At 38.9% G+C, this 23,800-nt stretch overlaps 1 protein-coding gene across 2 annotated transcripts in view; it reads left to right on the forward strand.

Annotated features, from left to right (window-relative positions):
- The window catches only part of FREM2 (FRAS1 related extracellular matrix 2), a 120,651-nt gene extending 101,391 nt beyond the window's left edge, over positions 1-19,260 (forward strand). For both annotated transcript variants that reach the window (XM_041466993.1, XM_041466992.1), the window contains exons 17-24: positions 5,282-5,474; positions 7,732-7,836; positions 9,036-9,163; positions 9,253-9,387; positions 13,743-13,869; positions 14,055-14,242; positions 15,146-15,292; positions 16,959-19,260. In XM_041466993.1, the coding sequence (XP_041322927.1) occupies positions 5,282-5,474; positions 7,732-7,836; positions 9,036-9,163; positions 9,253-9,387; positions 13,743-13,869; positions 14,055-14,242; positions 15,146-15,292; positions 16,959-17,471 (1,536 nt within the window). In that variant the 3' untranslated portion in view covers positions 17,472-19,260. The remainder of the gene's footprint in view (positions 1-5,281; positions 5,475-7,731; positions 7,837-9,035; positions 9,164-9,252; positions 9,388-13,742; positions 13,870-14,054; positions 14,243-15,145; positions 15,293-16,958) is intronic.
- The last annotated feature ends 4,540 nt before the right edge of the window (positions 19,261-23,800 follow it).

The following is a 23,800-nucleotide window of genomic DNA, read 5'->3' on the forward strand; positions in this document are numbered from 1 at the left end:
TCTGCAACTCATGTTCCCTTGACATGGAACCTCACTAAAAGACAAACATTTTTTTCTCTAGCTGCAAACGTGCATTTAGTATGCTGTAAAGAAAAAAACTATAAAGTGAATGCACCAGCTGTGTAACAAAGTCAGAGGTTACATTTTTTCAAGAGACTGGCATTTCAAGGCTGTATTGCATTCTCTTTTCCATTCAGACTTCTTTAAACAAACCTGCTTTGCATTTCACCTGTGACCTACCTGTCTGGGTGTCTTCTTAGGGCCAAATCTTAGTTTTGCCTTACTGACATTGTGTAAACAGTTAATTGATAACATTGTTAAACTTGCGTGACTCAAATTCACAGACATCACAAGTAAATGCAATAGAAAATGAGACTTAAGGTAATTTGGAGAATAAAAATACAATTTGCATGTAAAGCCTGTTTCACTGAGATACACAAAATAAAACACAAACTTCTGTTATTTCTAATGTCTAATTTTATCAGTACTATAGATGTACACAGACACATACACTGACAAGCTCTGCCCTCTGGAAATGTAAGCCAGCTAAATAAAGCATTCTATAAATGTAGAATAGAGTCCATGTCACAAATCCTTTATTGAAAATATCTTTATTGTAAATATTCTAAATTGTTATGTGACAGATTCTCAAAATAATTGTGTATTTTACCTAATGAAGTTTGACAGATTGCATCTGAAAGGGGAAGAAAAGAAAAGCACATATAGAAACTCCCGTTAATACTTTCTAAATCTTAAATGGGAATTGTCACTATTCTAAACCAGACCTTATGATCTGTGATAATTTATCTCACAAAAAAATAGTATGACATTCTATTTCTTAGATCAATATATATATCATGTTCTGCTCTTACACACATGAATTTTGAGGTGCACTGTTTGATTATTTTTTATCTAAATTTTTCCAGATATTATCAGTAAGAGTCTGTTCCCTCCTTGGAACAATTTTTTTCTTCTGTCTTCTCAGGTTCTCCAGAGCTGGCATTGTCATGGAGTATGAGACACAATTTCCCCAGTTCACCTGGGATGTAGCTGTAGTCTGTATTTCTCTCCTGAGATCAGAAAACTAAAATTCACACCGACCTATTTTTGTTTAAAATCAGTGTTACTGAATGTAATTTTGTCAGTGTAACTGGTAAAATCTCCTGTGCAGAGGATGCATGGGTACATAATGCACCTGTTCTGTCTCTCCACAGCAGTTAAGCTGACCTGACACTTACACAGCTCTAAGTCACCCTTTTGGTTTCATCAGTGTCACACTGAGATATAAAATGAACAGCTGGCTACTCCCAAGAGGCTTTGCATGAAGTGCTGGAAAAGAAAGATAACTCAATGGAAAGAATGTTTTCTCATGTTGGTCTAAACAGCATTATTAGGAGGGCTGGAGAAGTCAAACTCCTCCATCTGTGTAGCACATTCCATCGATTCATTTTGGGGAGTGGGGTGGGTGATGTCTGCTCACATTGACACAGCTTTCCTCTGCAGTTGACTTCCTCTTTGTTTTATTTTTACTATATCAAAAAGATCCTTTCATATACTGTGTCTTGAGATTTTTCTCTGCTGCCTACAAAAGAGTAGATTCCCCCTTGTAGGATTGAGAGGCTCTTAAAAGTTTTCATTTACTGTTAGAGATAATTATTTATTCAGTAATTCTCTGACTATCAGTGTTGTAGGTTTGCCTCCAGACCTGCAAGTCCATTAGTGCCTGTAGAAGGATTTGTGTGCATAAAAACATAAAAACTCAAGGAACTTTTAGCAACAAATTCTTCCTTCCCCATCCATGCCATGAATCACGCATAAGGGCAACAACACTGATGGAAGAACATGAGTGCACAAATAAATTCCTAGGCTGAGGCAAGCAGTTCTGCTGCCCAGATACCTCTTTCAGGTTTTACTAAAAGGGAACAACCTTTTAAATTGTACAGTCCTAGAAGTGGAGAGATTTCAGATTTCTCCCCAGAGCAGGGGTAATATGTCAAAGGAGCAGTATTCCTAGCAGACTTGACCCAGAAGGGATTCTACTGCTAGATTTTGACCAGTGCAAATAAGCTGAGGTCTCTAACACTATGGTCCCATCAAATGGAGGCAAGAAAACCCTAAAATGTGGCTTAGAAACCTCATTAGTGGATTGCTTTATGTAGAGTACACATGAAGAGCCAGTGATACATTGAAAGCCAAGAAAAGCTTTGTAATGAGGGGTGGTTTTTTAGCTTGATGTGTCATAAGGAACGGTGCTAGAAGGAGTTTTGTGGATCCAGGCCTCTGCCTTAAGTCTATATAATGTCATTCCAACACTAGTAAACTTAATCTAAAACCTAATAGGATTTCATGGCCTCACTATTCCTGCGGAGTGCCACCACACTGAGGGCTGGAAACTCTTCTGGTTTCTAGGCTGTGTTTGTCATGGCCATCTTATGGCCATTTGTTCCTGTGTCAGCACTATCTTTCATCATCAGTGGCCCTCCTCTGCGCTTAGTGTCCTGATGTATATAGACAGCATTCTTACTCCCTCTCAGCCTTTGTTGTACTGGGCTCAACAACACTGCTATTTTAGATCCTTCTCATCAGATAGTTTTGCCATTCCTCTGATTATGTTGATTTCTTTTTCTGCAGTCTACAATGCAAATTAGACTTGTTCAAGCATGGATGATCAAAGCTGTTCCAGATAAGCTCTCACTAGTGCTCTGTATAATGGCATGCATGCTTCTAATTTCCACCCCATTCCTCAGTTTATCTTAGGATCATAGCACATGGAAAGGGTAGGAAGGTCATAGTTATGATGTGATCAACTCACATAACAAAATTTCTTTCCCCTCTGTTATGTCTAATGAAAGTCTTTCATTTCTACAGAAATCCTTATGACTGGTTTCTATTACCTTATACTTTAAGCTATAAGATTTCATCTCACTGCTATTATTCTAATCCTCAAGGTCATTAAATTCTCACTTTGATATTCCAGTCCTCTACTTTGTCATTAAGCATTATGTATGCTTCTATTTAAGAAAATAATGGGCATATATTAAATCCTGTTCCACATACTTTTGTCTCTTCCTTATAAGCAAACTAAATTTCAGATCTCTGACTTCAGTGTCTAATTCTTACTGTACAGCATCCAGATATAGAACAAAAAGGGAGAGAGAAAAGCCAACACAGTTTGTCTGGGATGACCTTACAATAGTGATACATTTTTTATACAATTAAATATATTCATTCAGTTCTTAATACTGGTCCAGGAAATTTTTGAGGTTACTCCTGAATCAAAGGCAAGCCATAAGACACTCAAAAGCTGCATCACTGCTATATATTTTTGTTTAATAGAAGTAAGAATATCATGTTGTTGCTTGGAACAATTTAGTGAATCTGTATCCAAAATAATTGCTCAGATACTCATGCAGGTATTCTAAAGATAAACTTGCAACGTAAAGGGTACTAAACAATAACATTTTTTGTCTAACTTTATTTGGTCATCCAATATAAAGGGACAGCTTTTTTTTCTGTTCCAAATAGAAGTTCTTGATTTTATGTAAAACAAACAAAGCATTAATATAATCTACAACTGTAGCATCTCATCTACCAGTCTGTGTTAGTATTTTATTTTTCAGTAATGCCAGATTCTTTTCAGTGGTGCCCAGTGACAGGACAAGGAGCAATGGCCATAAGCTAAAACAAAAAATATTCCACCACAACATGGGAAAGACCATGAGAGGGTGGCAGAGCACTGGAACAGGCTGCCCAGTGAGGTCATGGAGTCTCCCTTTCTGGAGACATTCAAAACCCACCTGTTTTGAAATGTTCCTGTGTAACCTGCTCTAGGTGCCCTTGCGTGGCAGGTGGCCTGGACTGGGTGATCTCCTGAGGTTCCTTCCACCCCTAAAATTCTTTGATTCTGTGATACTGTGTGTTTCCAAATGATTGCTATCTAAATGCTAGCTCGTATTATGGAATGAGTCAAACAATATAAGTCAAAAACATTTTGTTAGCACAGAGTGCAGATCAAGGAGAGTCACACATGAAAGTGAGTTATGGCAACTATGAACATTTGCCTTAATGAAGTCCTTAATTAGGTCAAAGTATTTAGTGAGTGCACACAGCAAATTTGTGATCACATTATATTAGTAAAGGTTCTGTCAGGCATTTCAAAGTGTAAAGCAGCTATAAGGTGATGGTCATTCAGCCCCATGACTTGCTGGTTGAACCCAACCTCCTTGTAAACTTCCTTGACTACTGGAGATTCTTGATAGTGTAAAACACTCTTTAGAAAGATGTAAGGTAATCAGGGAAATGTTCAGATGTGCAAATTTATATATGGAATTTCTGTTGGAACTCAATCAGAATTCAACAGCTTTTATGACTTTGAAAAGTTTCCCACTGGGAGATGATCTCAATGTCTTTCTTCCCATGTATTTCTAAGAAAATCCATAATGGTCTAAAAGGATCTGAATTGCACGTTTCATTCAGAGATGTGTGAGTGACAAAGTATTTGTCACCAAACATAAAGTCTCTTCAGACAGGCTTAGATCCATGTATCATGAAGGGCTATCTTTAGAGGTGACAGTTTACTGACACTATTCTTCTGTCTTTTTTCATTAAAAGTATACATAAGGAATATGTAATTCTTTCATAATTACAGCACAATTGTTTGGTACAATGCATAAAGAAAGGCTCTATTTTTAAATCCATATCAGCTTGCGTATTATTTTTAGCTCTTCCAGACAGTAAAGAACAGTATGATTTCTGTGTTTGCATGCAGCGTGTTAGCTATTATCCGTGCACAGAGGAAGAAAGAGTTCCAGAGGTGGCTAAGTAGAGTCCAAGGACTCAGTCTTGCTATGACATCTGAGCAATTCCAGCATCTTCCAGAAGAGTTTCTTAGTTGATAGTAACAAGAATGTAAAAAAGAGTTGGTTAAGGCACAACCATAGAGCAAATGCAAAAGCATATTTGAAAAATTTCTAAAGCCTTCATTTGTAGCTGTGCTGTTTGTGTACTAAAAAAACCTGAAAAAAAGTGATGAGTCAAAATTCAGGGGGTTTATGTTTTATCAGTTTGAAGTACAAAGATGAAGCTTGAAGGGATGTAAGCTCAGCTGAAAACCAGTGAAACATGGTTTTGCATTTCATCTGTAATTTACAAAAAGAGAGAATTTGCTTGAGTCACAGTATTTATTTCAAGTTCTGTCTTCCCTTTCTCCTGCATTTAGCTTGCCTGTTCAATGCTGCCATTCATGATCACTAACCCCGATACACAATTCTGGTTTTTATAGGTTCTCAACCTAGTGCAGTCCTATGTCACGCTGAGAGTCCCTTTGTACGTCTCTTATGTCTTCCACTCTCCAGTGGGTGTCGGGGGCTGGCAGCATTTCGACCTGCAGTCCGAGCTGCGGCTGACCTTTGTGTATGACACTGCCATCCTGTGGAAGGATGGCGTCGGTAGCCCGCCTGAAGCTGAGCTCCAAGGTGGGTGTTGCGTTTCTTGCCATAGAACTCATGCTCTGTTGCTAGGAGTGTAGTTTGCACACAGTAGGATGGTTTTTCAATGAGTCCAACACTAAAAACAAATTTAATAATTTCATTTATTATCAATTGCAATCTGTCATTTCCTAGCACTCACAGGTGTCTGCTGGAGTTTTTATGAAAATCATGTAAAGTTGAGCTCAGCTCTTTTACTGCAAAGAAAGACAATTTTATTGTATATTTGAAGTACATGTGCAAAATTTAAAACCTTTGTATCTACTCAGAACTTCAGGGTATATTATGTAACCAACTTCTGTTAGAACACAAGATGTTTACACTTTAATGAAAATAATTGAAGCTTTTCTGAGATACCATTTTTTTCTCACTATGAATGGCCAGTTTCAGAAACTTCTGATATTTTGAAAATGTTATGAAACATTAAAAAGAAACAGACCTATATAATGGGGGCCTGTCCTCTGTGTGAGAGTAGTAAACTCTGAGACGGTCTACAATATGTTAAATACTGTCAGTAAATGTTTGTGAGTATAACTAGTCAACAAATAAAAATCTATTATTGCAGAATTTATCTTTTAAAAAAGTTCATTTACTTTTTACAAATAGTGACATACAGATGTATGTGCAAGATTAAAATATATAGTTACACCTGTGTGCTGCATTGTTCTTTTTATGCAAATTTACTTAATATTTCCCAGCATTACACTTCAGGTGTTTCCTATCTCTCTCCAGCTAAGGTAGAATATAGGTACCAGCTGTAATTATGTACATACACAATTTCAGGACTCCTGGAAACGTAAAATCACTTTTTGCTTCTGCTAACTCTGTATATGAGCTACAGAAATCTTTGCTATGCCATGTCTGTCCTTATGTTAAGAGCAGGAAATGAGGAGCAGCAAGGGAATCTGCAGTGCATGAAGAATGAAGCACGTGTCATGCCATGCTTAAAGAATAAGCCACATGCCACAGATCATGTGATGTGCTTGTCACCAAATAACAACCAGATCTAATCCTCTGTCTCAGCAGTTATGTGGTGCACCTATGCCACCATTTACCATCTTTAATTTTTTTATTTCTCTGTTTAAGAAGCTGATGACTGCATCTTTGGAGATTCTAAGCATTTTCAGTTCCCTTTGAAAACAACCAGTACAAAACAACCCTCAACATATCCCAGTCTCACTTGGGTAGTATTTTTTCAGCAGTTGTTTTCTGGGCAGGAAGGGGTTAATTAGTTTCCGGTTTCTTTTCTTACCCCTTAATTAATATAATTTTCTTACATAAATTCTAAGTAAGTCTGTAAAGCAGTCAAGGTCTTCTAAAGTCCTAACTCATACTTGAATATATAGTTATTTCTATTGTACCAAGAAATATGGTTGGTACAGATGGTTTTGTACAGGTGGTATACATTGACACTGGTGTGTTCGATTTCCAGCACATTAATGGGGGAACATTCCTGTTTCCTTATTTTTCCTGGCAAACAGAATGGTGATACATCACTGGCTGTTTGTGAGGGAGCGTTGGAGGAAATGCCTAAACTCTAAAGCTTTGCAGAACTCCAGAAGAAAAGGGTCTTGGCTGCAAGCTACAGAAGTAAACCACTTCTAGTTACAAGATCTTGTAATCTGAAATTAGAATACGTAAGGCCTGTGTTTTGTGCTAAATTCATGCCAAAAATTGCCAGCAATGCAAAGCCTGTCAGAAGGAGTTTTCACAGATTTCAGCACCCTAGAGCAGATTGCTGTGGAAGTCACTACCAGCTGCTCCAGCTGATGCTGATGGTTGCTGCCTTGGCACAGTAGGCAGGGAGGCACTGATAAAGGGCATCTCTGAAGCAGCTTTCATTGATAGGAGTCAGCTTGAATACTTGGTGAAAATAAAAGTCTTCATTCTGCAAATCCCCCTGGCAGCTGACCATGCTTCCTGAACCTCCGCACAGAGTGTTTTGTGGATTTTCCTGAGCATACTAGAGCAGCTGTGTGGGACCATGGTAACATGTAAAAGCATGGCTTTGCAGGGAAGTTCCCTGTATGCTTTGAAAGCTACATCACGTCCTGAAAACTCAAGGCCTCACTGTGTAAGTTGTTGTTTGAGAAGAATCTGGAGTCAACCCAAAAAGTACCGGTGGGTCCCCCAAACACGTGACATGGCAAGGGTAGATGAAAGAGTGGGTCTGGTGTTTCACAGGAGTGTGATTTCTTTGTCACCTGCAAGTGGAACATGCCTGTTAATTGGTTTCTGCTGGCAGGTTCCCTGTTCCCAACCAGCATGCGCATCAGTGAAGAGGGACGCTTGGTTGTCAACTTCAAGACTGAAGCCCGGTTTCATGGTCTCTTTGTTATGTCCCATCCTGGTAAGTGTAACCTACCCTTTAGCAGCACTTCAGAAATAAAGCCATCCTCCCCAAATTTTATATTATTCTTTTTTTTTTTTTTTAGTATTTCTGCTTCTGATGGCTGATTTTTATTTTTTTTATTTACGATATTATTCTTTTTTTTTTTAGTATTTCTGCTTCTGATGGCTGATTTTTTTTTTTTATTTACTATGCTGTTCAGATATAGATTTTTCTTCTGCTTGAGATTTCTTTACAACTGTATTCAGGTTGTCAAACTTGTTGAAATATACATTAATCCGATGGAAGGCAAATAGTTCCACTTGATCAAGAGCCTGATTTATGAAGGATGAAGATCTAGGCCATTGTGTCCATTAGGGATCTATAGATATATGTTTTTAACCCTATAGTTATAATTACTATTTACTTACATTGACGTAGAAATTTAGCATTAAAATTTCTTTTCTAACCTGAAGCTTTTCTAGGATATTTAGACATTTTTCTGAAGCTTTTCTAAGATATTTAGACCTTTTTCAGAAAGCAAGAAAAAGTCTTGTGTGGGCATTGTATCAGTCTGTTAATATAACACTCTCACTGACATTCAGTTAGTCATTGCTGAGGACCTGTTCCTGCAATTTAATCTATTTACACCCCACTGCCTTTATTCAGAGTAATTACAGGTGTAAGACTCGGTCTACAGACATAAATCTGAGCATGAATGCCAGCCATGGAAAAGAATATCTAACTAAATTAAATTTGCTGAACAACAGTGAGAAGAGAAAAAAATTAGGAAATCTAGTTTAACTCAGGAGGTTTTAATGCATAAAACTCCTTTATGGTGCTTCTACTTTTTCTTAGCTGTCCTCTAGTGTGTTTGGTTTTTTTGCCTACAGGCAGAGACAAGTTTAAAAGAGGAGGGATTATAGATCTCTGCCATTCCACTCTCACTGTTTCGACTGTCTCTTAAATTTATTCTTCATGCAGTTCTCATTGTGTACAAAAGCAGCTGCTGAATAGACACTTGAACAAGAATCAAGGAGGCCCAGCTGAGCTGACTGTAATTTATTTTATTTTCAGTTAATAAAACCCAGTGCCCTGTGAAGGTGTTAACATCAGCTATGGCATTATGGTTTATGAATCATTGAGAATGTTTCTCAGGCTCTGAGAGTTTGCAATGAAGCACTAAAGGTGACAAATCTGTCTCTTTGGCATGTTTCTAGCTTCATCTCTCACTTCCATGGTCATGTCAGCTGACCACCCGGGCCTCACTTTCAGCCTCAGCCTGATCCGAAGCGAGCCAACCTACAACCTGCCAGTCCAGCAGTGGAGCTTCCTTTCAGACTTCGCGGTAAAACCTCAGCCCTCACTAAGTCCTCGACTGCCCCAGCCTGTTATTTGGGATGCTGGTGGTACAGCTCCCTCTCTTTCTGTGTCCAGGTTCGAGACTATTCTGGAACGTACACAGTGAAGCTGATAGCCTGCACCACTGCCCCACATCAGGAGTACAGCCTTCCCGTGATCTGCAATCCTAGAGAGCCCATCACTTTTGATCTGGACATCCGATTCCAGCAGGTACCATTCCAAGGACATCTTTGTCATGTTTCCTTTCTAATTTGATTCCCATTTGTTGGTCTTGTAATAATAGTGCTAGAAACTGAATTTCTTGCCAATAAGGCATTCCTGAATTGGTGGGAGAGCACATACTCCTCTCCTGCTAAATAACCATTGGTTTAGGGGAAAGTTACTGTGATGCAATAGTAACATTTGGGAATTCTTTTTTTCTCTGTTAGATTTGGTAGTAAATAGTTTTATCAGATAATTAGGAAAGTATAAAACTATTATCAGAAGGTTTTCATCTGACACCAAATCAGAGTTAGGTCTCTAGTATTAAAAATGGAACCTCCAGAGGAAAATTTATTCAGTCTTAAGATAGAACTTGTCTCACTGACTGTAGAGGGATGTGTAGATAGGCAACACTCCTTAGCTTTAAAACTCGCAAAAGTGACCAAAACGAATCTGAGCCATAGCAATATGGATCATATGGAAACATATGGTAACAGGCAAACAGCATACCTTTCACAAAGCCCAGCTGTGAAGCTCTATAGCTGGGAAAAAAATATGGAGAAGTGGATTCTTCTGTAGAAAACATCGGTTTAAAAAAAAAACATCTGGGGGTCATGTTGAATAGTTAAGAGAACATAAACTGCCAGCTTTCCAGGTTATCAAAAGGGCTACTGTGACCTTGGGATGTGTAAGGAGGAAGTTATATCATTTCTGCTATTTGGAGCCAGTACAGCCAGTCCTGGAACAGTGTGGCTGTGGTTTCATGCTCATTAATAGTATAGATTATGCTATTAAATCATCTTACAGAATAAATCCATATCAGACAGGGGTACACAATCACTTTTCTGTTGACTTAGCCAGAGCACACAAGGGAATGTATGCACTCTTTATGCTTTCGTTTGGCATTATGCCACCTGTGGGAGAACAGATGATTCCTGATAGGGCATTAAGTCCTGGCAAGGAAGAGAGATGATACATGATCTGATGTGAAACCTGCCTTCTCAGAGTTAACCACATTTCAACATTTTGGAGAAGTTTGAATGGAATGGGTGAGGGGAATTAATACTAGTTCAGCACTTCAGCTTTTGTCTGGCACTTCTAATCTACTTCTAAGGACTCTAAAGCAATTCATAGCAATGCTAAACCCCAACTTGTTCCTGATCCTAGTATGAACAATAAGATGTTGGTATTTCAAAGAAAGTGCAAAAAATGTGCAAAAATCATTGCAAAATGGGCAGAGTAGCCTAGGAAGAGACCTAACTCTTACCTGGAAGTAGCCTACAAGTAAAAGCTATGGCTAAGAATTAGAATTGCCTTGGAATAAATAAATGGATGCTGTAGGGGTTATTACATTAGATAAGGCCTTAATAATACAGTATATGGAAGTTTCAGGTGCATCAATTCAAAATAGGCATAAGGTGCAAAGTTGCAACAATGTCACAGACTGTGGCCAGCTAAACCCCCATCATAAACAATTTTCAAACCAAGACCAGCTCTCTTTCTTGAGATACTCATAGTAAAACAGGCTTGGGCTTTCTGTGGCCCATGATAGTTTTTCCATCTGATCACAGATGGAAACACATGTCCCAAAGCAAGTCCCAAAAAAGCAGCAGTACAATAGCATAAGTTCAGTAAGCAGTATTGAGCACTTTACCTGTAAGACTTTTTAGTCATTCTGCAAAACTGAATAAGCATTGGTATCCATACTTTTACAAATAAGAAAATAAATACTGAAGGATCAGATTGAAGGATGCTAGTCCTTACACTAGGGAACATCTGCCTGTGCAAGGTCTGGTGACCCGTGCTAGAAAGACATGGACCTGTTAGAGGGGGTCAGAGGAGGACCAGAAAATTGGTCAAAGGGCTGCAACACTGCCCTGTGAAGAAAGGCTGATTTGTGGTTGTTCAGCCTGAAGAAGAGAAAGAGCTAAGGAGACCTTAATTTTGGCCTTCCAACATATAAACAGGGCTTGTAAGAAAGACAGACTCTTTACCAAGAGCTGCAGTGACAGGATAAGGGGCAACTGAAAGAGGGTGTGTTTAGATTGAATGAAGACACTTTTCACAATGAGGGTGGTGAGGTACTGTCACAGGTTACCCAGAGAAGCTGTGAATGCCTCATCCCTGACAGTGTTCAAGGCCAGGTTGGATGGGGTTCTAAGCAACCTGGTCGAGTGGAAGGTGTCCATGCCCACGGCACAGAGGTTGGGTGAGATGATCTTTAAGTGTGCTCTGCAACCCAAACCACTCCCTGAAATCAGCGAGTGTATGTGTCACAACTGGACCAAAAATTGCTTTTGACTGCAAAGTCTAATGATACAATTATAAGGCAGGACAACAGTTGTGTCCCCAAATTCTTTGTCTAATGCTCCATCTCCTGTACTGAATTACCTTCTTGGGTTTTTTTGTATGAGGCTTTTCATTTCCTTGGAAACTTTTCCTTCTAAATTCCTTCATAATTGTTTTCACTGGTCAAAAGTGAGAAACCATTTTAAGACTCAAGAAGAAAAATTATTTGGTGTTTCCCCACTGGTTCAGCATTTCCTTTTTTGACATGTATCACCTGCATATCTCCTTTTTCCTCTCTCTGTGGCCCCTGAGGAGTCAAGCAGGTAGCTTGGAACTCTAGTGAGGATTGTATTAACACCATCTCACTCTTGAATTCCCTGAAAAAGAACAATATTCAACCACCAAGCTTTGCTTTATCCCAATTCTTTCCGCATCTCCTTTCTTTCAATGTGTATACCTATTTCCTGACAGAAGCCCTTCCATACTCAGGATGCTTGTTGCCCTGGGATGGACCAATCTCAAGAGTGCTCTGTTCCTTGAGGTACTGAGTATTACATGGGCTTTGATCCCATGGGTGATCTGCAGTGTCCCCACATCATCCATATGCAGAATTGATGACCATGGTAAATAGGCAGAATAAACTGACAGTTGCTCTTCTCACCCAGGAGATCCTCACAGATTGTTTTGTAAGAACTCTCATGTAAAATGTCTCAAATGCCCATAAAAGTAATTACACTTAAACTACTGTCCTAAATAACACAGCTGGAAAACAGTTGTGCTAAGCAAGTATTTGTGGAATTACAACCCAATGGCCTGTTTTTCAGGCATTTAGAAAGAAGCATTCCAAGGGAAGGAAATTTTTTTTTTCTTTCTTTGTAAAGGCTGGGATATTCAGGCTCCTTTTCCTAAAGAGTAGCACTCCATTTATAAAAAGGTTTGAGCTGTACATTCTTCTTGCCAGATCCTGTTGCTTTGATAGTTTTGGGACTCTATTGTGAAATGGACCCTTGTCCATGAGCCAGAAAGAATGCTTTCTTTGTTGTTTTCTTTCCTTCCTGTCCACACACTTATACATATATATACATAAATATACATATATATGTGAGCTTTTTTTTATTTGTTTAGTGTCTTCTTGGTGGTGGTTTTTTTTTTTTTTTTTTATACATATATATGTGAGCTTTTTTTTATTTGTTTAGTGCCTTCTTGGTGGGTTTTTGGTTTTTTGTTTTTGGTTTTGGTTTTGGTTTTTTTTGGATATATGTGTCTTCCACGTTATTTCCTCAGGTACTTGCATCCTTTTGAACTTTAGGCTCCCCCAGTTCTTCGATTCACTGTATAATTTCCCTTTTATTATGCCATGTTGCTTTATAGTTTGCCTTTGTCTTGCCTCAAAACCACCACAGCCTTCTTTCTTGTTTTATGGTCCCATGTAAAACTGCTGCTGAAAATATTGATTAATTTTATACTTTTCATGTAATCAAGGAAGAACCATAGATAAGTGTGTCAAATATATAAATACTATCATAAAAAGATGTTCAAATGATTTGGTGCATTTTCACATGTGTTATCTGATATATCCTGCAGCACATTAGAAGAACTGATACTTGCAAATAAATCTTCAGCAATGTGTTCTTTCAAATATTGACAGAGGGTCAGAAACAGAGGCGAGACTTGTATGTAAGAATGAAAATGGGATAGAAAAAACAGGCTGTGATGAGTCAGAGACAAGTTTTTGAGGGAAAAGTTTTCATCATGTTGCCCCCATATATAAGTTGCTCTGGACACCTCCTTAGCTGGGACGTTGAAAAATATGGTGGGAAGAAACTAACCTAGAATACTATCAAATATCAGAGAGACAGATAATCCAAAGGTTGTTTGCATATGAAATACATAGCAATATATATCTAATACCAGGAGATCTTTTTATTAAACTGTATTATTGCATGTAGATGTGCAGAGCTGATAAGTAATGCACCTTCGGAGAAGATCATGCTTTATTTTAAGAGTTTAAGATCATGCTATGTTTTGTTAATTAAAAAGTCTTGTTGAAGAGCCTTATGCTTTTGTGGTTTTAGGTCAGTGACCCAGTGGCGGCTGAGTTCAGCTTGAACACCCAGATGTTCCTCCTCTCCAAAAAGACACTGTGGCTGTCTGATGGCTCGATGGGCTTTGGGCAAGAAAGTGACGTTGCTTTCTCAGAAGGTATAATTGTGCATAGATCATGCACATTTAATTTGTGTTCCACACTATCAGGATCCTGTTGCTGTCTAGTAGTAAGGGTTTGTGCTTGTTGCACTAAGCTTTTTGACAAGGCTTTATTAGCTCAGCCCCAGAGCTGTGCTAAATGTTCAGTCTAAGCAGATGTGAACTGTGTGCACTGTTTACAGGTGATATCATATACGGTCGGGTGATGGTGGATCCAGTGCAGAATTTGGGTGATTCCTTCTACTGTAGCATCGAGAAGGTTTTCCTGTGCACAGGAGCTGATGGATATGTGCCCAAATACAATCCATCCAACACTGAATATGGATGCCTTGCTGATTCTCCATCCCTTCTGTACAGGTTTAAGATTGTGGTAAGTGCTCTAATTCTGTGAGGATGCAGAGATATGTATTTTAATTTTTTTTCTAACTTGTCTTTTATCCAAAACCCAACTGTTCTTTAAAATATTCTCAACAGCACCAAATTATGTTCTCAGTAGCACCAGGCTAACATGAACTGATGGAGGCAGTATCTTGCCTTTTCCCTCCTGGTTCTGTTCTTTATCTTTCTGGGAGCTACCTTCAGTAAGAGTTGGACCCAAGTCAGAATTCCAAGATAGGCTTTTTCTCTGCATTGTCTGTATCTATGGACCATAGAGAGAATTTCAGGAGACATGCAAGTGAGGGATTGTAATTTGTTTCATGTTTAGCCATCTGAAATCTAGTGTATACTGCAAAGTTAGTCATCCAGGTTGCCTCTGTAGTCCACAGGTAAAGAGAAATACCTCTAAAGTTGGCTTGGATGATCTAATTTCCTTCCTGAACATAACTGTAGAGTAACCCGAGGTGACTGCAGACCTGATGCCCAACATTTATAGTTAATTTTAAGTAAGATGATTATATAGTAATCTAAACAAATTTATGTGACTGTCTGTTAATGAAATGAAATGTAGCTTTTTTAGTCTGGGAAATAGACTTCTTACTTTCATTTCAGACCACATTTATATATCTTCTTTTATTTAAGAATTGTACTATGGTTGCTCTCTAGTGCTTTCCCCTTTTATTCCAGAAAGACAAGAGATTAGATAGAAGTTAGTACAAGCCAGATGGGACCACAACTGCTTCCCATGTCTTTTCTCTTGTAGTAGTATTTCCCTAGACTACATAAAATAACATGTTCAAACTACACAATTTGTACATTGCAAGTAAATGCTAAAACTGTTTTTCCTCATTGAAATAAATCTGTGTTTTACAAACTTTTTTTCCCCTCCCTGCAGGACAAAGCTCAGCCAGAGACACAAGCCACAAGCTTTGGCAATGTACTTTTTAATGCAAAACTTGCAATAGATGATCCTGAAGCAATTCCATTAGTTAAACAGCCAGGCTCTGATGGATTCAAAGTAGACTCAACTCCTCTATTTCAGGTATGATTTCTGTAGCTTAGTGGCAAGAGTACTGAACCAAGGAAGAAACACTTGCACAGGTGTTGTTGTTAACTGTAAGTCAAATTGAAACCAACAGAACGATTTATTCTGATTCCAGTGACAATCAAACACAATTATAGATGCTTAGAAACTTATACATACAAAATCTGGAACACTTATTAAAGTGTTTCTGTTGGGATAACCTTGCTTTTCTTTTGTATAATTAATTCCACAGGCTAACCAGGAGTTATGAAAATTGTTCTTGTACATTTCTTTTAAGATTCTTGTTGCTCAACATTGTTTTATCGCTTCCCATCTCACTTCTCAAAGACAAATAATTAAAAATCATAAGCATTTATAGTAAGCTTCATCAAAATCAAGTTGATACTCAGGGTTTTCTGTACAATTCTTTCCTTGCAAACTTGCACAGTGTGAAGCACTGGAGAGCCTAAAAAATTGACAACTAAAGGATGCAACTACTTCTTAATTATGTATAAACCTTCAGCAGTGTGCATTCAGCTCTTTCATCTATATAACCCAACCAAAAAGTTCTCTCTTTGGTATTTGTCTCTAGTATTTGCAAAACTGCAGCACAACTCAAGTGTATAAATTAGTAGGAAAAATATGAAGGAGACTTCGATTCTACTCCTGGCCACTTCGGTATTAAAGGTCCCATTGTAAGCAGTACAGTACTTAACAAAAAGGCCTACTTAAAAGTATAAAAAGAGTTTCAAATCTGCCCCCAGGAAAATGGAATCTCATTTTTTACGTGAAGAATCCATTTCTGTGGATACCAATGCCATGATTTTTGGTCCTCTTCCTGTCAAAAAAATGAGAATATGAAGAAACAAAAGTATATCCTGAAAAATACTTGGAAAACAAAGAGTAAATTAGAAAATGTGTTATTTCTCAAAATAACAAAACTGGGCTGCAACTGTTCAAATTAACAGGCAGTAGCTTTAAGACAGTATTCAGACAAGCCTACTGGACCTTGTGGATGCCAAATCTTGTACGTATCCAGGAAAGATGAGAGAAATTGAAGGAAAGTAGTATCATCTCACACAGATTGCAGGGACCCACACAATCCAGAGTGGATATAATTTTCAGGGACCTGTGGAAATTGACTGTTCCAACACCCTGCTTAAAGCAGGGTCACCTACAGCAGGTTGCCCTGGACCATGACCAGTTGTCTTTTGAACATCTCTGTGGAAGGAGGCTCCACAGGCTCCCTGTTCCAATGTTCAATCATCACTGCAGTAAACAATTGCTTTCATATGTTTAGATGGAATTACAGCCAGGGCTTAATCACTTGGTAGGTTGGGCTTGGAAGTGCCTTTTCTGTGGCCCATCCACAGCTAAAGATACTTTGTATGGCTTTTGCTACTAATAGCACCAAAACCATGCCAAGGCCGTAGCCTTCTTCTTCTGCACTTGGTAGCCACAGAGTCTGTCTGTGGAGAGGAATGGAGACTAAACCCTCTGGAAATTTTGGCAGAAAATACAACTCTTCTGGTGCACACTGGCACATAGACAGGAGTTATCTTTTTAAGATTTTAAAAGTGCTTGTCCAGGCATTCAGTTCAGAATAGAGACTGATTTCCTCTGCATTTAACACTGCCCAGATGTAGTATGTGTGTGTTTAAATACAAAAAATGTTTCTTTCCAGGTGTCTTTGGGTAGGGAGTGGTATGTGCATACAATCTACACCGTGCGTTCCAAGGAGAACGCTAACCGCGGAATCGGCAAAAGAAGCGTGGAGCACCAGTACCACTCACTCCTCAGTGCTGGGAGCCCAGGAGCATCCGCACAGAGAAGGCAGAAGAGGGGAGTGGAGCAGGCCCCGGAACTTGCAAGAGACATTGGAGTGGAGAGCAACCGAGGAACGAACATACAGCACATAGCCCTGGATCGCACCAGCAAGAAACAGGTGCCTCAAAGGGAGGTTGCACTCAATGGTGTTCTCCCCAGGGAACTGAATAACCAAAGTGCAGGAACCAGCTTAGTCACAATCATTGGTGGGGCTGCTGCCATTTTCCTTGCCATCTGCTTAATTGCAATTATCATTTTGCTGCTAAAATGGAAACGAAATTCTGACAAGAAGGAAAGCACAAACGAGTCAGGCAGCAACGAACCAATGATGCTACCAAATAATTACAGCCATGACAGCTCAGAGGTTTGATTCCAAGACCACAGTATTCAAGCCAGAGTGTCCAGAGTGCCTCGTAAAAACTCTTGAACTGCACATTTTTAGCAGCAGATAATGGTGACTCATGATGAGTGTGTTTCTAGGTATACTTGAAATTTGTTATACTGAGCTCTTACTGCCATTATCAACAACAGAAGAAGTTGAACGAAACCTCCCACTTTGCATGAAAGGAAATGTCCCTGATGTCCCTATACCATGCACTAATTTTAAGCAGCAATTCAAGGGACTCCATTGTCAGGGAGAGATTATTGTTGTGGTTTTGTATTTTCTGACATGTCAAAAGAATAAAAGCTGAACAAAGGTGCTACATATCCTGTCTGCAATAAGAGAGATCTCTTTCTTCAGAAACACATAATACTTGAGAGGAGGGATCCTCACACTCTTCTGTAAAATTTTGTACTGTTTCTCACAAAGTACTCAATGTCTACAAATAGTTTGAAAGGTGATGGAATGTCTTAGGCATGGATCCTCCGTCCTGTAAGTTTTTTACTTCACTTAATCTGTACCAGTATTTTATTTTTTATTTTTTTTACTTGTAATTGAACTTTTTCAAAAGACAGCTAGATTATACAGCATAGCATTATAAACAGTTGCATGTCACAAGATTCAATACATACTCTTTCCTGCAAATTCCTATTCATCTATTTAATCTGAATGGTTTTTTTTTAAATTTATGTTTCTGTAAAGATGAAGAATGCAACAAATCTGGAAAAAAATTTTGGTTTTCACTAAAACTGAATGCTTATGTCCTCCTAAGTATAATGGATCATGGAAGTGTTGTAAGGTAAATTTTATTTCTTAGTGCACATCCACTGTTGAGAAATGCAAGCATTAGTATTTCAGTACCTAGAGAAGATGATAGTTAGATTCAAAATGCAGAGGACAAGGTTCTGCTGAACTGAGCCTAGGAATCATGATATTGAATCCAGCATAGTTAGTTGTCATACTAAATAATAAAAAGAGAAGAAAAAATTCACCTTTGATTGAATCAAGTAGTATTTATTGCTGTATAATCATAGCACATTTTGACAAACATGCTGGGTCATTGTTGGGCATTTAACAAGTGACTACTTCTGCAGGAGTAATTCTAATTTTCTCTCAGCATTCTTGATTTAGGTAACATGACAAGTTTGGATCAGCAGTGTCCTGTGTCAGTTTTTATCCAGACACAATCTGTTCCGTCCATGTCAAATCCTTGGCTGTGAAAGCTATGTAACCTTCAGGAAACTGTCCCTTTTGTCACACTAGCATTTTATGTAGGTAAGTCCTTTAAGTCATACAATTGTGGAATGGCCTGGGCCAGAAGGGACTCCTAAGATCATCTAGGTCCAACCCCACAGCCATGGGCAGGGAGACCTTCCACCACACCAGGTTACTCACAGCCCCATCCAACCTGACCTTGAACACTTCCAGGAATGAGGCATCCAGGACTTCCCTGCACAACCTGTGCCAGTGTCTCACCACCCTCATAGTAAATTTCCTCGTAATATGTAAACCTGCTGTCTTTCAGAGGGAAGTCATTACTCCTTGTCTTATTGCTACATCCTCTTGGGAAAACTTCCTCCACAGCTCTCTTGTAAGCCCCTTTCAGGGACTGGAAGATGCTCTAAGAGCCTTCTCTTGGCCAGAATAAACAACCCCAACTTTCTCAGCCTGTTTTCGTAGGGGAGGTGCCACAAACCTCTGACCATCTTTGTGGCACTCCTTTGGACTCGCTCCATCATGTCCATGTCCTTCCTATGTTGGAGGCCCCAGAGCTGGATGCAGCACTCCAGATGGGCTCTCACAAGAGCAGGGTAGAGTGGCAGAACCGTCTCCCTCATCCTGCTGGCCCCACTGCTTTGGCTGCAGCCCAGGATATGTTGACTTTTGGGACTGGGAGTGCATGTTGCCTGTTATGTCCAGCCTCTCATCCACCACCATTCCCAAGTCTTTCTCAGCAGGGCTGCTCCTAATCCATTCTCTGCCCAGTCTGTATTTGTGCTTGGGATTACCCTGGCCCAGGTGTAGGACCTTGCACTTGGCCTTGTTGAACTTCATGAGGTTGGCTCACCTCTCAAGCCTGCCCAGGTTCCTCTGGATGGAATACCTTCCCTCCAGCATGTCAGCCACACCACACCGCGGCTGGGTGTCATCTTGCTGAAGGTGCACTTGATCCCACTGTCCATGAGACTGTCAAACAGCACTGGAGTCAATGGAGTTCTCAATAGAGTTGAACTACATAAAATCTGCATAAGGATGTTGAGACCTTGCTAAAATGTCTCTTCCTTTCCACCACTACCATCTTGTGGTGGGGGATAGAGGCAGTCCGCAGTACACTTGGCATTTGGTGTTCCAGGGATCATGCTGCAGAGATCAGTTAGCAGAGCAGGATGCAATTTGAAAGCAGCCTGTAAGCACACAATGCTGCTTCTGAACTTAAAAAAAAAAAAAAATCCATCCAGAAGGCCAGAAGTCTTCCTGGCCTGGTTGTGAGGGTCAGTCAACACAGGTAGACCTGACCTAGTAATTCTGCGTGGTTGTCCTGTAAGCCATCAAGACTCAGGTTCATGAAGCTCTACTAGCCTAGGGATGTCTGTGCTGTGATTCATGATACAGTGTGAATATGCCCACAGAGAGACTCGTGCTGGTATCTCTTGCACTGGATTTGTGTTGTTATGACTTCACTCATTTAATAGGATTTCATCAGCTTTTCACAAAATGAGTCAGGTCAGGATCTGTCCTACCTTTTCTAGGTTTTCTGGTGATTAGACAACTTAATTGAAGGATGTTTGCAGCACCTGAAGGGTCAAACTCCATTACTAAACTCTTGCAGTCATCTTTTATTTCAATTAATCCAAGTTCTAGCCTGAAACAATTATCCATAAGCCATGCCCAATGCTTTAGACCTTTACCCCAGTCACCTGACATCAATTTGCTCTTGTAATGAAGTTTCTGGTTTTGTGATCCATGTATTATGTGTTCAAGATTGATCAAAGGCTTAATCCACAGATAACTTTTGTATTTAGTAAGTTCACCACTACATTGCAAATGCCCACTAAGATCAAATTTGCCTTTGTGCCTATGTGTGACATCACTATGAGAAATGCAGAATTTCTCTCCTAGAACCTGCATGTTTATATAATAGCAGCCAATGATTCAGTGGTAGAATGGGACACATGTAAATAATAGAACATTCTAATATTTATGAAATGCCTGTTTTGTATAAGCAGAGATGATCTTTTTTAAAAAAATATATATAAAATACTGGAATTAGGTGTTTATCAGTAGAGCTATTTTTCTGCTTTTGAATTTTACCAGACCAAAATATCATTAAAGGTGCTTGCAGGCAAAATGTTTTTTTTAATTCTTACTTGTTTTTATAAAATCATATCAAAACCCAAATGTTCTACAAGCCAAATATTTAGCCCAGTAAACAACTTGATCACTGCTTTGAACAGTGTCTGATTAAAACTTTGTGAGATATTTAGGTTGATGGGGATAATCAGACTAATGTTTTTGTAACAATATATAAAATAATAGTGCAAAATGATATAACAAAGAAAAGGACAAAGCAAACACTGAAAAATTGGACAAGCATGAGTAAGATTCGTGAGTCAGATGCCAAAGTCTCTTCCTGGGAAAAAAAATCGCAATGTTTTCAATAAGGCATGCTGGATTTTTCCCATTCTTAAGAAATTGGATTTTTTACAATTCAGTGAACTATAAATACATTTGTAACAGCATGCTTTTTTTTTTTTTTTTTTTTTATGGCTTCAAGGTTTCAGATTTCAGCAAGAGGTTTTGGAAGCTTATTAACATTTTTCCTTTTACTTAACAAGTGGCCTTGTTTATACTAACTTGAATAAGTGCCTCATTCCCAGTGATGTGCACAAATATTTTAATATTTATCTATCCAAGCAATAAACTGAGTATATTTTATATATATATATATATATATTTAATCTATTTCCAGATTATGTATTCAATCCTCTTTTCCCTGAAGATGCTTATTCTGCTAGCAATAATACAATTTGTTTAATCATTTATACAATAATTACTGTGTTTAAATTTGTTATCAAGCTGTTATATTTATTTGGAACAACTTTTTGCTGATGTCTATGGCTGTGATATTTGGCATTTGTATCTGGAAAAAATAAAACTACTTCTGTTTGGTTACTGATCTAAAGTTTGTATATAATTATCATGCTCTGGAGAGAGGTCAGTAATGGAGTGTTACGAAAAACTTAATTTGCCACATCAGTGGAACACAAAGTTCCTGTGTTTGCAGTAAATCTCACTGCTTTGTTCCTCAATTTATGGTTTTCTGGTCATGAAGGGTTCAGCACAGGGGTTGTTCTTTAATCTTTGTGGTTGCACTCATGGCTCAGAGAGGGATTTCTCTTTCAATTCCAGAACATCAGAAATGTCTAGATACCTGCAGGTCCTTTGTAGGCTGGACTGCCATGTTCCTGTGTGCTGCTGGCAGGCTTTACTTTACTCATCTCACTGACAAGAGAAAGTGACTCTGCAGGGAGCGGTTCCCTTTTTCCTGTAGGGCTGGTGTTCCTTCTTGTGCCAGGTCATCAGATTTTTTTTCCTACTGGCAAATGTATCACTGATAGATGTAGACACACATGAAGAACTGTGATGCAGAAAGAAAAAGCCGCTCTGAACCTCTGACCTTTTCCTTTCTCACCCACCCTTTGTAAGCACTGACCTCTGACTTCTGTGTGAATTTAAGCAGTCACTTACCTCCTTCACTGTCAGAAAGGCCATATTTCATGGCTACTTACATGAGTGATACAATATACTTAGCAATTTAGTTGCAATAAGGAAGGACAAGCCTGCAGGCAATGATTCCTGATTTGCTACATGTATTCCCTTCTGCTACCTGAACCTGCTTATGTGGATCATGTTTAGCAGTTATTTAATCTGAAAAGCCCTGTGTCATATCTGTGAGCTTTGGGTTGTGGTTTCTTCCAGGGATAATCAGACTGAAAGAGTTTCTATCCTGCTCCAACATAAATAGCTACATATGATGTAAATGAATAGAGTCTAGTCCCAGAAGTATGGCATTATCAATAAATCAAAGGGCATTAATTTCCCACTCCATGATCATCTGCAGCAACCAAGTCATATCCACACATATTCGTGATCACACTCATTTTGGCACTTAGTGGAAGAATTTTGGTACTCCTGAGGCGTTCAAGCATGTCTCAGCAGGTCCTGGATGACTTTCATTTCAAAGTCCAAGCATAGTCCCATTTCAGCATCTCTGTGAGTCAGGGTTTTTTAGTGTCTCCTCACTGTCTTTTGGAAGAATGACTCAGCTCTTACCCTGAAGGAATTCAGCTCATCCCTTGGAGTGCTTTAGCTTTGAAAGCCATTCAGTAAATCTTGAGGTTGCCTTTTTGAGTTTGGGGGGGTTTAATATTTACCTCAAGCAATAATTCATTCAGAATTTATCTTGCACCACCTTGCTTTGGTAAGTAATCACTGACTTCCACTGAAACTGAAGCAGACAGCTGGAAGATTCTTAAATGATACTTCTTGTTTCATTTCCTGGCCAATACTCCAGCATGTGCTGGATTCCTCTTACCCCCTGTTACCTGCAATTTCATGACACAAATTTTCCTGAGTGTAAGTTTACATGTAGAGCATAAATCTCTAGCTATCCAAATAAAAGTGCTCAGGTTAAACCATTGCAACCATAAGATCATGTGTAACAATTGTCATCTTGAGCGTGTTTTTGACCACTTTTGCAGCAAAACTTCTTACTCAGCATGGAAGGCAAGAGGAGGCAGTCTGGGTAAGTGTGTGTTGTACCTCCTCTTTAATGTATTACTTTCTACTTTTCTCCTACTTTCATGACCTCCTCTCCCCCACAAAAAAAAAAAAAAAATAGCATACAGTGGAACTAAATGACACAGCAAATGACAAACAGGATGATAAAAGGTAAGGAATCTCCTTCTCTGTGAGGAGATACTAAATAGATAAAACTCTTTTCTATTCTTCAGCCCTGGAGAGAATTACCCAAGGCAGATTATGATGGGGGTACATTAAATCCTGAATGTTAGAGAGACTGTGAGTAGAGAGCAGTAATTCACTGTTTCTTGTAATATTTTAGAGAGGTTCCACACAATAAAATTTGCTGGGTACAAGAATGAAAGTAGTCAACACCTAACCTAAATACAACCTGAAATTAAACTTGCAAGTTTTTACTTAAAGGATGACATGCATACCATACCAAAAACCAGAAGGCAAATTCATTGAAGAAAAGTCAATTGCAATCAGCTGGTTTGTATCAACAGCTGGTTCAG

This window comes from Pyrgilauda ruficollis, unplaced genomic scaffold (assembly GCF_017590135.1).
Source record: "Pyrgilauda ruficollis isolate IOZ18807 unplaced genomic scaffold, ASM1759013v1 scaffold20, whole genome shotgun sequence".
Taxonomy (NCBI): Eukaryota; Metazoa; Chordata; class Aves; order Passeriformes; family Passeridae; genus Pyrgilauda; species Pyrgilauda ruficollis.